Genomic DNA, 15,135 nt, shown 5'->3' with positions numbered 1-15,135 from the left:
AGTGAAGAATAAATCCAAAGTATTGGTAGTGTGGTCAAGACAATCTTGGATATGGGGAGGGTGGGTGATAATTTGTTACAAATCATTAAGAATGGAAAATGTAAGATCTTCAACCCCCTCCCTCCCACTTTCCAACATCTGTGTGGGAAGATTTCAACCACTCCCTGCGGTGTACATTGAAGTCTCCGAGATAGAGAAATTCTGCTTGAGGATGATCTGATGTCAAGACCTCATGGCAAGAGTTAAGATAGTTAAAGAAAGCGATAAGGTTTGTAGAATTGGGAGAGCAGTAAATGAAACAGAGAAAGATTGTGATGGGCGGCAGATAAATCTTAAGCGAGATGACATCAAAGTTTGGAGATTCGAGGTCCACAAGGAGGACAGCAGGCGTGTTGATGTTGGAGTAGACACAGACTCCTCCTTTGAAGAGGAATCGTGAGTAAAGGTTGAAGTTCAAAATGTTATAGGAATTAACAAGAACGTCATGTGATAATTGGGTCTCTTAGAGAAGCAAGATATTAGGAGAGGACCTTGCAAGATGATGTTCAACAGAGGAAAGATTTGAAGAAAAACCTCGGATGTTGGTGAAATTAATTGAAAAATACTCATGTTTGTTCAAAAGGCAGGGGTCTTGGGAGGGACCGATACTTCTACTGCCTGAGCACCCCCTGTCGTTGGCAGCAGAGACAGGCAGATCACCGGAAATTCTTCGCGCCCCCATAATGCCGGGAGGTAGGGGCTATTAACTTTTCGGACTTTATCATATTTATATTTCATTGGAGGCTGTCTGAGGGAAATGAGAAGGAAAGAGAAATAAAAGAGAGAGATTGTAAAGTGAGGATGGAAAATGAGTTTGTAAGAAAAATGTATGATGAAAAGTGTGTGATGTTTGTTGGAAAAGTTTATGATGTTTGTTTGCAAGAAAGAGATATTAAAGCTAAGCCGGTAATTATAGTTTGAGTGACACGGAAAGTAAGACCAGCAATCCTGACACGGAGAGTGTGAGATGGTTCCGGGCACCACTTTAACGCTCCTAAGTCAGAACGGTAGTACCACCCTGAGCGGTTGCTGTCTATAACTGACTACCTAAAAAACCGGTCTCACCGGATGGGTGTTTTTTTCGGAGACACCATCTCCTTACTGGATGGCCGTTGAATCCCTAAAGTAGCTCATCCGCCCTTTAGCAGGTGTTGTTTTTCGTCCTGCAGGGTGTCACAGTCACCCTCCCCACTGGCAAAGTCAGTGAGAGGTATCGGTTTAGTCACCGACAACCCGACCATGCAGCAGGAAGCACTGGGTTACATGTTACCAGTGGCAGTCAAGAAACCTGACTGATCTGACACCAAGATTGGACAAATCAACACTTTTTTGGGAGTCAGAACTGCTGATATTTTCAAATCTGGAGCTTACATCCAGGCCAAAAACACATGACGGCTTCAGACCCCAGTGAGGTTACCCAGGAAATGCCTAAAGACCCCAGACAACGAGGTAGCCGAAAATCGCCTGATGAAGGATATAATTAAATAAGGCCGTTAATCATCTTCAAAAAGGGTGTTTTCATTAACCCAAACACCCAATTTTCACACTTGCACTTCCTTGGAGTTTTCTTAGTATGCATGCAAAGTTTCAGGCTGCTAGGTTTTATAGTTTTAGAGTTATCGAGGACACACTCTGACACACACACACACACTGACACACACACACACACTGACACACACACACACACACACACACACACACACACACACACACACACGCACGCACGCACGCACGCACACACACACACACACACACACACACACACACACACACCTACACACACCTTGTCTTTTATTAGGAAAGATAAACAGCTGCGCGTGACGGGTGGAAAAAAATTTGGCTCGGTAATTTAGAAAACACGTTATTCTGCAAACAGCTCGGAAATCAGGTGTTATTGCATGAACCACTCACTCAGGGTGACGGAGCACAAACCACTCGCTCAGGGTGACGGAGCATGAACCACTCGCTCAGGGTGACAGAGTACGGACCACTTGCTCAGGGTGATGGAGCACAAACCACTTGCTCAGAGTGACGGAGTACGAACCACTCGCTCAGGGTGACGGAACACAAACCACTCACTCAGGGTGACGGAGTACAGACCATTTGCTCAGGGTGATGGAACATGAACCACTCGCTCAGGGTGACGGAGCACGAACCACTCACTCAGGGTGACGGAGTACGAACTACTCGCTCAGGGTGATGGAGCACGAACCACTCGCTCAGGGTGACGGAACATGAACCACTCGCTCAGGGTGACGGAGTACGAACTACTCGCTCAGGGTGATGGAGCACGAACCACTCGCTCAGGGTGACGGAGTACGGACCACTTGCTCAGGGTGATGGAGCATGAACCACTCGCTCAGGGTGATGGAGCACGAACCACTCGCTCAGGGTGACGGAGTACGGACCACTTGCTCAGGGTGATGGAGCATGAACCACTCGCTCAGGGTGACGGAGCACGAACCACTCGCTCAGGGTGACGGAGCACGAACCACTCGCTCAGGGTGACGGAGCACGAACTACTCGCTCAGGGTGATGGAGCACGAACCACTCGCTCAGGGTGACGGAGCACGAACCACTCGCTCAGGGTGACGGAACATGAACCACTCGCTCAGGGTGACAGAGCACGAACCACACAAACTTTATTGTTAAGAAATCGTTGCGGCCTGTTCCAAGCCAAGGCATAAAGCCTGGTGTTGTCTTAGTGGTTGGGGTGGTGGCTTGGGATTCTAGGGTCCCGAGTTCAAGCCCCGTTGGGCCACTGAATTAATTCACCAGGGGGTTGACTCAGCCTGTCATCCTTCCGAGGTCGGCGAAGTGAGTACCAATGTACTGGTAAGGGGGACACTGCATCAGCGGCATAGCCGCGTCCCAACCAATGATGCAACCAGCAACCACAGGCTGCACTCGATAGAATCAATGCATTGTTGAGCAGAGCAAAAAACATGGCGGCTTCAAACCCCCGCGAGGTTGCTGAGGAAACGCCTTAAGACCCCAAAGAGCGAGGTGGCCGAGGATCGCCTGATGAAGGATATAATTAAATAAGGCCGTTAATTATCTTGAAAAGGGTTGTTTTAATTAACCCAAACACCCAATTATCACTCCTGCACTTCTTTGGTGTTTTCTTTGTGCACATGCAGTTTCAGACTGTTAGGTTTTATGATTTTGGAGTTATGGAGGAAACACACACACACACACACACACACACACACACACACACACACACACACACACACACACACACACACACACACACACACACACACACACACACACACACACACACACACACACTGCCACATGAACATTAATTTTGTGTGTGCACATGCATACGTCATAAATAGATATCCTTTAATATATTCCCACCCCACCATCCCGTTTTCTCAATACATCCGCCACTGAAGGTGGACGAACGTGATGACTGTGTTCATCCCGATGTATCTGTTTGTTTTTTACTTGTAAAATCGGACATTCGTATCATGGAGTTCAGTAGTAGTCGGGTTGGGCATACAACCATACTTTTTTTGAAAGGAGTGTTTTTTATGGCCAAATTTCACGCTGATCACGAATCCGTTGAACTTTTTGACATAGGATGATGTCTTCGGTTGGTAAAATGCAAAAATTCAAAATGGCCGCCAAATTTACCCACTTTTCAGGTAAAATTTGATAATTATGGCTTACTTGGGCATGTAATATTAGGGTTGGGCACACATCGACTTTTTTTCTGTTGTCCCGTTAAAAGGAGTGTTTTTTTTATGGCCATTTTTCATGCTGATCACGAATCCGTTGAAATTTTTGACCTAGGATGATGTCTTAGTAAGACATTAACCGATGAATTAACACCAGGTGGGGTTGACTCAGCCTGTCATCCTTCTGAGGTTGGTGAAATGAGTACCAGGGTCGCAACCAAAAAGGCTGCACACCAAGGGAAGGGGGTATTGATGGATTTATTTTCTGGTATTGGTGTGGCGCAGGCATGATGGGCCGGATGGCTTCCTCTTGTGCAAAATTTCCTTGTGATTCCTTGAGCCAATGAGACAGACAAACAGGGTGAAAACATTACCTCGGTCCACCTTTGCTCACCGAGGTAATTCAGCTTCAGAAGGTTCACATCGAGGCAGAAATGTGTGAGAGAGTCAAAATTATCACCATAACTGGAAAACATCTCACTTTTAATAACTCATCGAAGGTTTTTAGATCCTCGTGGAGGATCTCTAAGTCTTACTCACGTTGTTCTTGTTCTTGTTCTTGTTCTTGTTCTTGTTCTTGTTCTTGTTCTTCTTCCTCTTTTTCTTCTTCTTCTTCTCATTATTCTTCTTCTGATTATTTTTCTTCTTCTTCTTCTTCTTCTTCTTCTTCTTCTTCTCATTATTCTTCTTCTGATTATTTTTCTTCTTCTTCTTCTTCTTCTCATTATTCTTCTTCTTATTATTTTTCTTCTTCTTCTTCTTCTTCTTAATCTTCTTCTTCTTCTTCTCATTATTCTACTTCTGATTAGTTTTCTTCTTCTTCTTCTTAATCTTCTTCTTCTTCTTCTCATTATTTTTCTTGTTCTTCTTTTTCTTCTTCTTCTTCTTCTTCTTCTTCTTCATTTTCTTCTTCTTCTTCTTCTTCTTCTTCTTCTTCTTCTTCTTCTTCTTCTTCTTCTTCTTCTTCTTCTTCTTCTTCTCATTATTCTTCTTCTGATTATTTTTCTTGTTCTTCTTCTTAATCTTCTTCTTCTTCTTCTTCTTCTTCTTCTTCTTCTTCTTCTTCTCATTATTCTTCTTCTGATTATTTTTCTTCTTCTTCTTCTTCTTCTTCTTCTTCTTCTTCTTCTTCTTCTCATTATTCTTCTTCTGATTATTTTTCTTCTTCTTCTTCTTCTTCTTCTTCTTCTTCTTCTTCTGATTATTCTTCTTCTGATTATTTTTCTTCTTCTTCTTCTTCTTCTTCTTCTTCTTCTTCTTCTTCTTCTTCTTCTTCTTCTTCTTCTTCTTCTTCTCATTATTCTTCTTCTTCTTCTTCTTCTTCTTCTTCTTCTTCTTCTTCTTCTCATTATTCTTCTTCTGATTATTTTTCTTCTTCTTCTTCTTCTTCTTCTTCTTCTTCTTCTTCTTCTTCTTCTTCTTCTTCTTCTTCTTCTTCTTCTTCTTCTTCTTCTTCTTCTTCTTCTTCTCATTATTCTTCTTCTTCTTCTTCTTCTTCTTCTTCTTCTTCTTCTTCTTCTTCTCATTATTCTTCTTCTGATTATTTTTCTTCTTCTTCTTCTTCTTAATCTTCTTCTTCTTCTTCTTCTTCTTCTTCTTCTTCTTCTTCTTCTTATTATTATTATTATTACTCGTACCGGCCCGTAGGTGAGTGCCAGTATGTGCAGCCTCTCTCTCTCAAACCTCGAAAAGGCACATCCGCGGATCCCCAGCAATATTCCTGGCAAGTTTCAATCGTGCAAAAGAAATAATAAAAAATAAATAAATAAATAAACATTAATTGTGATGTCATTCGTGATGTCATAGCACCTTGTCCTGTCATTGGTCGACAGATAAATGGCCGAAACTTGGGAACCGCTCGTCTGATTAATATCAAACCTTGAAACGCACATCCGCGGGGCCCCGGCAATATTCCTGGCAAGTTTCAATCAGATCGGACCGTCGATCGTGCAAAAATAATAATAATAAATAAATAAACATTAATTGTGACGTCATTCGTGATGTCATAGCACCATGTCTTGTCATTGGTCGACAGATAAATGGCCATAACTTGGGAACCGCTCGTCTGATCGATATAAAACCTCGAAAAGGCACATCCGCGGGTCCCCGGCAATATTCCTGGCAAGTTTCAATGAGATCGGACCGGCGGTCGTCGAGAAACGGCGGTCGCAGACAGACAGACAGACCGACAGACACACAGAGAATGCTGGAATTATACATAGATTATTATTATTATTATTATTATTATTATTATTATTATTATTATTATTATTATTCCTCTTCTTCTTCTTCTTCTTCTTCTTCTTCTTCTTCTTCTTCTTTTCTTCTTCTTCTTCTTCTTCTTCTTCTTCTTCTTCTTCTTCTTATTTTAGATCCTCGTGGAGGATCTCGAAGTCTTACTCACGTTGTTGTTCGTAATCTTCTTCTTGTGGACTTTTTTGTTTCACAGCCTACAGTTTTCATCGAAACTTCCTGAAACTTGGCGTATACATGTAAAAATACCCTGCGCAGACAGTAACCATCTCCGATTCTGAAAATTAATTCCAGAAAAAAAGTTATGACGTCATAATGTCTCCGCTAATGGAAATCGCCTAAAAAATTATCTCCGAAACTTGGCAAGCTTTTTGAATTCTGTTTGCGGGAATCGAACAGGGCATTAGCAGAGATGCATTACCGCACATATGATACATCACTATGACGTCATATCAATTTTTATGACGTCATTCCTATTTTTTTCACATTTTTTTGTTTCACAGTCCAGAGTTTTCATCGGATCTTCGTGAAAAGTGGCATGTATATGCAGAAAGCCCACGCACAGGCAGTAACCATCTCCGATTTAGAAAATTCTTCCTAGAAAAAAAGTTATGACGTCATAATTTCACCGCTGATGGAAAGCGCCGAAAAAATTATCTCCGAAACTAGGGAAGCTTTTTGAATTCTGTTTGCGGGAATCAAACGAGGCATTCCAACAGATGATTTGACGCAAATCTGATACATCACAATGGCGTCATATTCGTTTTATGACGTCATCACTATTTTCTGAAATTGTTTTGTTTCACAACCAAGAGTTTTCACCAGAACATCTTGAAACTTGACATGTTCATGCAGAAAGCTCACGCGCAGACGGTAACCATCTCAGATTGAGGAAATTCTTCCAAGGAAAAAAGTTATGACGTCATAATATCGCAATGGAAATTGCACAAACGATTATCTCCGAAACAACGCAAGCTTTTTGAATACTTCAGATGGAATCGAATAGGGTATTACAGATAATACGTATTAATAAGAGTATTACCGCACACCTGATACATAACGGATAACTATGACGTCATCACTAAGAGGACGAGGATCTTTGCTCATTTGAGCTTGTTTTTTAAATTATCTTTTGGTATTTTTTTTTCGAATGTTAACTCTGTGTAAAGCAGGTAATTATTTGTTCCAAAACCGAAGTCCTTTTTGGTGGATTGGATGCCAAGACATCGTGAAATTGTCTGTGGAGAATATTGATCTATCTCCACACTCACGTCATCGGAGGGGGAAGCTCATATATGAAGCCATTTGTCCGCCATCTTTGTTCTCCCAAAACGAATGAATGGGACCGTTCCGAATGGAGGTGAATTCCATTTGCCGATGAAATGTGATTCTTCTTCTCCTTTGATCACCGCCGTCGCGGGATTTACAACCGGAAGCAGCGCACGATGACGTTTCATGATTACGAGACCGATGCTTCATTCAACCAGAGAAAGGAGAAAAATCATTTAGGAAGGTGGAATTTTGGGAGGAAATATGCACCTTGAAGCAAGGGTTTGTATTGACGTTATCGGGGTTTTCTGTGCTCTTGGAGGAGCAATATGGCGGATAGAGCGCTTCCGGTGGCTTCAGGAACGCCCGACCAATGAACTTGAGGAACCCTTTCCAGTCGGTGTGGAGATCAGTGGTGGAGAATCGGATTTCATTCAATAGATTAAAAAAAACAAAATTGTTACCGATTGAAAGGAAAATAATTGTATCATTAGAAATAATGTGAACGTGAGTGAGTGTAAATCGTTGAAAAGGGGGAATTACTTGGTCGGAAGTGTTCGCTGATGGCAGATATTAATTTCTCGGGGGTGGATCAATCATTCGCGTGAACGAGTGGAAAGACGTGCAGGTTGTTTTGTTCCCTCAGCGTGGTCCGTCGGTGTCTTGCCTATTGGACGGAATGCAGACCGGAGAGCAGACGGGGTTACGGTCGCGGAAACGCTGTGCGAGCGGCTCCAGAGTGGTCGAGGAGAAGGCGAAGGAGAACCTGGATGACAGGGACGTGGAACCAACGGATCGGCGGCTCCGGTAGCTGGGGATTGCTGAACAAGTGAAGGGATGGAAGGACACGTTCAATCTTCGTATTGGGACGTGCCCTGGTTATTGTCTTGTTGTTCTGTGCCCTCGCACCGGCCTTGGTCCCGCGTCCCCGCCGCCGCCTCGCCCCCGCAGTCCCCGCCTCCTCGGTCCCGCGTCCCCGTCGCCTCCGCCCCGCGTCCCCGCCACCTCCTCGGTCCCGCGTCCCCGCCACCTCCTCGGTCCCGCGTCCCCGCCACCTCCTCGGTCCCGCGTCCCCGCCACCTCCTCGGTCCCGCGTCCCCGCCACCTCCTCGGTCCCGCGTCCCCGCCACCTCCTCGGTCCCGCGTCCCCGCCACCTCCTCGGTCCCGCGTCCCCGCCACCTCCTCCGCCCCGCGTCCCCGCCACCTCCTCCGCCCCGCGTCCCCGTCGCCTCCGCCCCGCGTCCCCGTCGCCTCCGCCCCGCGTCCCCGTCGCCTCCGCCCCGCGTCCCCGCCGCCTCGGCCCCGCGTCCCCGCCGCCTCGGTCCCGCGTCCCCTCCTCCTCGGTCCCGCGTCCCCGCCGCCTCGGTCCCGCGTCCCCGCCGCCTCGGTCCCGCGTCCCCTCCTCCTCGGTCCCGCGTCCCCTCCTCCTCGGTCCCGCGTCCCCGCCACCTCCTCGGTCCCGCGTCCCCGCAACAGTCCTGTCTCCGCGGTCCCACGTCCCCATCTCCTCGGTGCCGCCGCCTCGGCCCCGCGTCGCCAACGCCGCCTCAGCCCCTGCAGTCCCCGCCTCCTCGGCCCCGCAGCCTCGGCTCCGCTTCCTCGGCCCCTTGGCCGGTCGCCTCGGCCCCGCAGCCCGGTCGCCTCGGCCCCGCAGCCCGGTCGCCTCGGCCCCGCAGCCCGGTCTCCTCGGCCCCGCAGCCCAGTCGCCTCGGCCCCGCAGCCCAGTCGCCTCTGCCCCGCAGCCCAGTCGCCTCGGCCCCGCAGCCCAGTCGCCTCGGCCCCGCAGCCCAGTCGCCTCGGCCCCGCAGGCCAGTCGCCTCGGCCCCGCAGCCCCGGCTGAGATGTATTTAAAGTTTTGGTTGATTATATATATTTTTTCGTGCACAGAAAATGTCACAAAGTTCAAGACTCATTACTTTCATCTGCAAGTGGCTTCAGCAACTATCGTGGTGTCCTGAACTGGTGCATCATCATGCTGGTAGGAATGTTAAATCCATGTTTACCCGGTGTACAAGAAGCAAAGAGTGGGGTTCAGCAATTATTTCATGTCTGTCTGTCTTATCGTTTCATAATGGAGGAACAACTTTTGTTTATTTGAATGTTTGTTTATTTTGAACATTAATAGAATACAAGTTTGCTGTTTTTACTGTCCCTTGGCTGAATTCATTCCGATCGCACTTGTGCAGAGAGGTGAGATATTTTTATGTTGGCTGCCTGCTTGGCAGTCAGACAAAATTGAAAGTCATTCTAAACAGGAAACTTACCGTTATAAATGATGTTGTAAAGGACACATGCACCAAGCATGAATAATTATAATTTATGTAACGTTCGGGTGATTTAATCGACACTGAGTGAAAAAAGAAATAAAATAGACACTGGGGTATTTTATTAAAATTGAATTACTGCAAGTCCCCAACTTTCGTGGGGACATGTTTCTGGAAAATGCCGTGAATGTCAGGGCGTTGCTTCAATGGTAAAAAGAGCTATAGGTTTTAATTTTTTTAACGTATACACTTCAGGACTGGTCTCTTATATAATCGACCACTGCTGACATTAATTCAGCTTGAGAATTCTTCCACAGAAACCTGCTCTCTCTTGTGTGCAGATTCATCCCACTTTGTCAATTATCTTACCCTATCCTCTCACTCTTGGTACTCTGAATCCTGTAGTGAGGCATTTGCTTTAAAAAAAACTTGGCATTCTCCTCCTGGAAGGCAAATCTGACCAAAGACAACCTCAGATCATTCCACAAAGCCCTCAACAAGTATGTGTCTACTCTCAGGAGAGCCAGAAAATGGCACCTGTTCAATCTTGAGCATTAACTTTAAAACTTGTCTCCCTCCTCTAAAACCGGGTTGCACCTTGTCAAGTCTGTCTCTGGTGTATGCCTCCTTTCCCTCACTTCAAATGGGAACACATGGAGGATGCCCAGTCAGTGTCTAGCTTTGGAGGCCAACTTTGAAATGTGGCTTGTCCAAGAGAGATCATGGCTAAGGGTGAGACCCAAGAGTTTTAGTGACTGAACCATTTTTTGAGAGGGTTTGTGATAAGGTAGATGGGATGATTTGCAGTACAGGCCTTTCAGAGTGAGTATGTGGAATTTCTCAGGATTGAAAGACAAATTCCAAGTGTTTGACCAGTTTGTGATTTTTATTTTTTTTGTCAAGGTCTGAAGAGTTAAGAGGCTGCTGCCTGTCAGAGGGATGAGAGATGTTGAGGCAGAGAGTGAAGTCGTCAGAAAAGAGTTGAGGATTTTCCAGAGTCAGTGAGATCATTGATGAAAATTAGGAATAAGATGAGGCCTGGAACACGGCCTTGTGGTACTTCTACCTTGACAAGGGGAGGAGATGAAAGGGTTCCGTTGAGGGTCACACGCTGGTTATAAGCGTGGAGGAAGTCTGTAATCCAAGAGTGAGGTTGGCCTTGGATTCCATCGGCAGAGAGTTTGGAAAGCAAGACAGGATGCCAGACTGTATCAAAAGCTTGAGATGTGTTGAGAGACGGCACTGATCTCATGACTGATATTGAGGGCCTCCATCCATTGTTGGATGAATAGAAGCGACATGTCTTAAGGCCCGGTCACACCTTGACGTTTTAGCCAACGTATGCCGATTTTTGAATTTTTTTTTTTCTAAAACGCTGGCACACGTTGAATACGTTATGGGTAAGTTTTGATAACATTGAGAGCACGCTGAAAAACACTGCCATACGTCGTTGTACGTTGGCTTTAAACGTTGTACTTTTTGGTTGTCCTCAAATTTTTTCATGCTTGAAATTTCACGACGTATGCCGGCGTATGACTCGCACGTTCCACTACGCTGGCCACAGGTTGTATGCACGGTCTGCGATCGTTGACAGACGTCAACACATGCTACTTGTAAGTTAATCATAAGTTGAGACACGCCGAGGTAATGTTTAGCGTACCCGAAACTTATTTCTAACCTATGATTAACGTGTTGTTGGCACGTTACGCGATTGTTGCCACACGTCGACAGACGTTACTTTTAAGTTACTCATAGGCTGAAAGACGTCGGTATAATGGATCGTCCTTACGTCAGCGTCCACGGCCACGGCCAGGACACTTATTTGCAGCATTCTTCAAACTTTTCTGGGGCATGACGAGGATGTTCACACTTCGATGTCTAGCTTGGCTATGATTCCAATTGTCCATCGGCAGCGTCTATTTAAAATAGTCGAGTTTGAGCGTTTTAACACGTTCAGAAGAAACGCTTCAAATTTCAAAACCCCAGCGTCAAAAAACAAAGGCGAGTGACAGCAATTTAAATCATTCATTGTAAACAATGAAAATAGTTGAGTGGTACCGTTTAAAAGTCGTTGAGTGTAAAAAAATCCAATTGTTGAGCGCAAGCGTCTACTTTCAATAGTGGGGTTTGAGCGATTTAGCACGTTCAATAGAAACGATTAAAATTTCCGAGCGCCAGCGTCAAAAAACAAAGGCGAGTGACAGCAATTTAAATCGTTCATTGTAAACAATGAAAATAGCTGAGTGGTACCGTTTAAAAGTCGTTGAGTGTAAAAAAAATCCAATTGTTGAGCGCAAGCGTCTACTTTCAATAGTGGGGTTTGAGCGATTTAGCACGTTCAATAGAAACGATTAAAATTTCCGAGCGCCAGCGTCAAAAAACAAAGGCGAGTGACAGCAATTTAAATCGTTCATTGTAAACAATGAAAATAGCTGAGTGGTACCGTTTAAAAGTCGTTGAGTGTAAAATAAAATCCAATTGTTGAGCGCAAGCGTCTACTTTCAATAGTGGAGATGCAGCCATTTAAATCGTTGTTTATCATTTAAATCGTTAAACGCAAGGACGATCCATCATAACCCACACCCTCCCCCTCACACTCACCTACTACTGCCAACATGAACAAACTACTACTAATACTAATACTGATACTAATACTGTTACTGATACTGATACTGTTACTGATGACATGGACATCGACTCAAAAACACGGTTGGGTTCCCCTTTTATGAGCAGCATTTTTATATACCAATTCCCAAAACCGCTGGGAACACGTCTTTATATGGCAGTTGTAAGCGAGAAACACGTTAATTTATTTTTTTTGTCGACCGGAAGACGTCATTGGAATACGTCTACATACGTCGATGTGTGTTGGGACTACGTAAAGAATTGGTTCAAAGCACGTCAAACATAAGTTAGAAATAAGTTTCGCGTAAAAAAGACATTACTGCGACGTGTTTCGACTTATGAGTAGCTTATAAGTAGCCTTTGTGGACGTGTGTAAAACCTATCCCCATCGCATGCGGAACGTGTGTCATACGCCGAGTACGTCGTAAAGTTTTGAACATGTTTAAAATTTCTTGACGTACTCTACTTACTACGACGTATGATAGCGTACTTTAGTGTTCTACTCACGTATACCAAACTTACTCATACCGTATTTGACGTGCCCCAACGTTTTAGACACATTTTTCTTAGGTCGGCATACGCTGGCAAGATCGCCAAGGTGTGACCGCGATGTTGACACTTCCATTTCTACGGCAGTTATGATTCGAATCGTTGTGCGTCAGCCTTTTAATAGGCTACGTCACGACATCGTCGGCGATGCGTGCAACGCGCTATGCATATATTAGACTATCGTTGGGCATCGGTTGTGTAGGCCGACAACAGGTTCAGCATTCGTTGGTATAAGTTATCTATAACACAACGAAACGTTCTGTGTCCGTTACCAATGCGTTATACATAAGACCAAGTCGCTATGAATACGTCCGAATCTTTAAAAAAAAAACATCAAAAGTTCAACGTAAGCCAGCGTTTTACATACATTTTAATACGTTGCCATCGCTGGCTAAAACGTCAAGGTGTGACCGGGCCTTAAGGTAGAGTGACCAGATCTGAGTTGAGGCTGTTGGAGAAAAGGTATGATTTTATGTCAACTATGATGATGGATTCCATAACCTTGCTGATCATTGTAAGTTCGCTACTTGGTTTGGAGTTAAGGGGATCTGTTTTTGCACCTCGTTTATGTAATGTGTTGGATGGTTACCGAGCAGAGCCTATCCATTATTTCTCTGTCGGATCAATGAGTCGTCCTGTTTTGCCAAAAATTGCTATACTGGTCACTTTGGCATCACTTTGCCTCTGAGGCCTTAGCCACATAACCCACGTTACTTCCCTCAAAGTTGTATCTATACCCTGAGTTTCTCCTTTCACCTCCCCCCCCCCCCCCCTTCACTGGCTGTACATCTCTTGCTGCCAGAAATGTTTCCCTCCTAGTTGTTGTTTTTCCTACTTTGCCAAGCCTTTCCAAATATATATATATATATATATATATATATATATATATATATATATATATATATATATATATATATATATATATATATATATATATATACACCTGGTGTTGGCGCAGTGGTAAGGGCAGCGGCTTGGGATCCAAAAGGTCCTGAGTTCAATCCCTGTTGGGCCACTGAATTAATACACCAGGGGGTTGACTCAGCCTGTCATCCTTCCGAGGTCGGTGAAATGAGTACCAGTATACGGGGCCGGTGTATACCCCGGTTAAAATAGGTTTACCATATCCCTGTGTCGTAAGAGGCAACCAGGGTTGCGTCAGGAAGGGCATCCGGCGTAAAACATGTGCCAAATCACTATGCGGATCATACGGATGATCCCCTGTGGCGACCCCTAACGGGAGCAGCCGAAAGAAGAAGATGTGTGTATATATATGTATATATATATATATGTATATATATGTATATATATATATATAAATACCCACACATCGTGAAAGTGCAAGCGCAGAATTTTAGCACACATGAGCTGATGCTGTCCGGTCCAGTTGCAGAGTCAGAGTCAAAGTCTGGGGTTGCCAGAAACTTTTCCACTTTCTCAGGAGCAGTTAGGTACGACTGTGAAGGACGGGTACAGAGAGTGAAGGTTAGGGACACTATATTTTGAAGCAAATTCAGAATTGAGGCATTCGACCTTCTCACAAGTAGAGCTAGCTGTGGTACCATTTTGAATGAGGGAAGGGATGGAAGGAGAGCAAACACCAGAGACAGACTTGTCAAGATGCCACCAGGTTTTAGAGGAGGGAGACAAGTTTGAAAGCACATTCTTGAGATTTGACAGATGTTGTTTTCTGGCTCCTCTGGGAGTAGACAAATACTTGTTGTGGGCTTTGTGAAATGATCTGAGGTTTCCTTCGGTCGGATTTGCCTTCTAGGAGAATAATGGAAGTTCTTTTAAAGAAATTGCCTCACCACAGGATTGAGTACCAAGAGTTGGAGGATAGTTAAGAGAATTGAAGAAAAGGTGGGATAAATCTATGTAAATGAGGAGCAGCTTTCTTTGTAAGAATTCCCAAGCTGAATTCATATCAGTGGTGGTGGATACAGGAGACCAGTCCTGAAGTGTAGGAAAAAAAAAAACTACTAAAACATGAATGCAGGAACGCAGAAGGTCTCGGTTTATAAACTCTGAATACGCGGAATCTGCAAATGTCGAGATTCCATCGTACTGTGTATGTACTTGAACACTGCGATGGGGTTTCGTCATGCATTCTTCTGTCATTGATGGGGAAGGGATCATTTGTTGACCATTGAATATCATTTCTTGTGTGTGTATCATGTATATAAGGGCTATTCCAAAAAAGATGATAAATTCTTAGTATGAATGGTGGTTGAAAGCTTGGCTGTAGAAATCGAGACACAAATAAATAAATAAATACGTATATTTTGCTCCGAGTGGGAAATGGTGGATTAAAAAAACAAAAAACTACTTCAGCTAGACTTTTACAGGAAAATTCCCAGGCAGACAAACTCCAAAAGTTGGTTAAAATAAAGTACATAAATGTTTGTTCAAATACAGCTTTGTTAAGCGACTTGTCACAGATTCC

General features: G+C 44.5%; 1 protein-coding gene across 2 annotated transcripts in view; it reads left to right on the top strand.

Moving 5' to 3' along the window:
* Nucleotides 1-7,614: 7,614 nt before the first annotated feature.
* DGAT1 (diacylglycerol O-acyltransferase 1) overlaps nt 7,615-15,135 on the top strand; it is a 77,572-nt gene continuing 70,051 nt past the window's right edge. The window contains exons 1-3 of one of the 2 annotated variants that reach the window (XM_085890946.1): nt 7,615-7,757; nt 7,897-8,057; nt 9,139-9,229. In XM_085890946.1, coding sequence (XP_085747072.1) covers nt 7,930-8,057; nt 9,139-9,229 — 219 coding nt within the window. In that variant the 5' untranslated portion in view covers nt 7,615-7,757; nt 7,897-7,929. The other variant, XM_085890945.1, reaches the window with a different exon arrangement.

Source organism: Eptatretus burgeri, chromosome 8 (genome assembly GCF_056783735.1).
Source record: "Eptatretus burgeri isolate ZD-2024b chromosome 8, Ebu_testis_v1, whole genome shotgun sequence".
NCBI lineage: Eukaryota > Metazoa > Chordata > Myxini > Myxiniformes > Myxinidae > Eptatretus > Eptatretus burgeri.
This window is presented reverse-complemented; position numbering and strand designations above follow the sequence as displayed.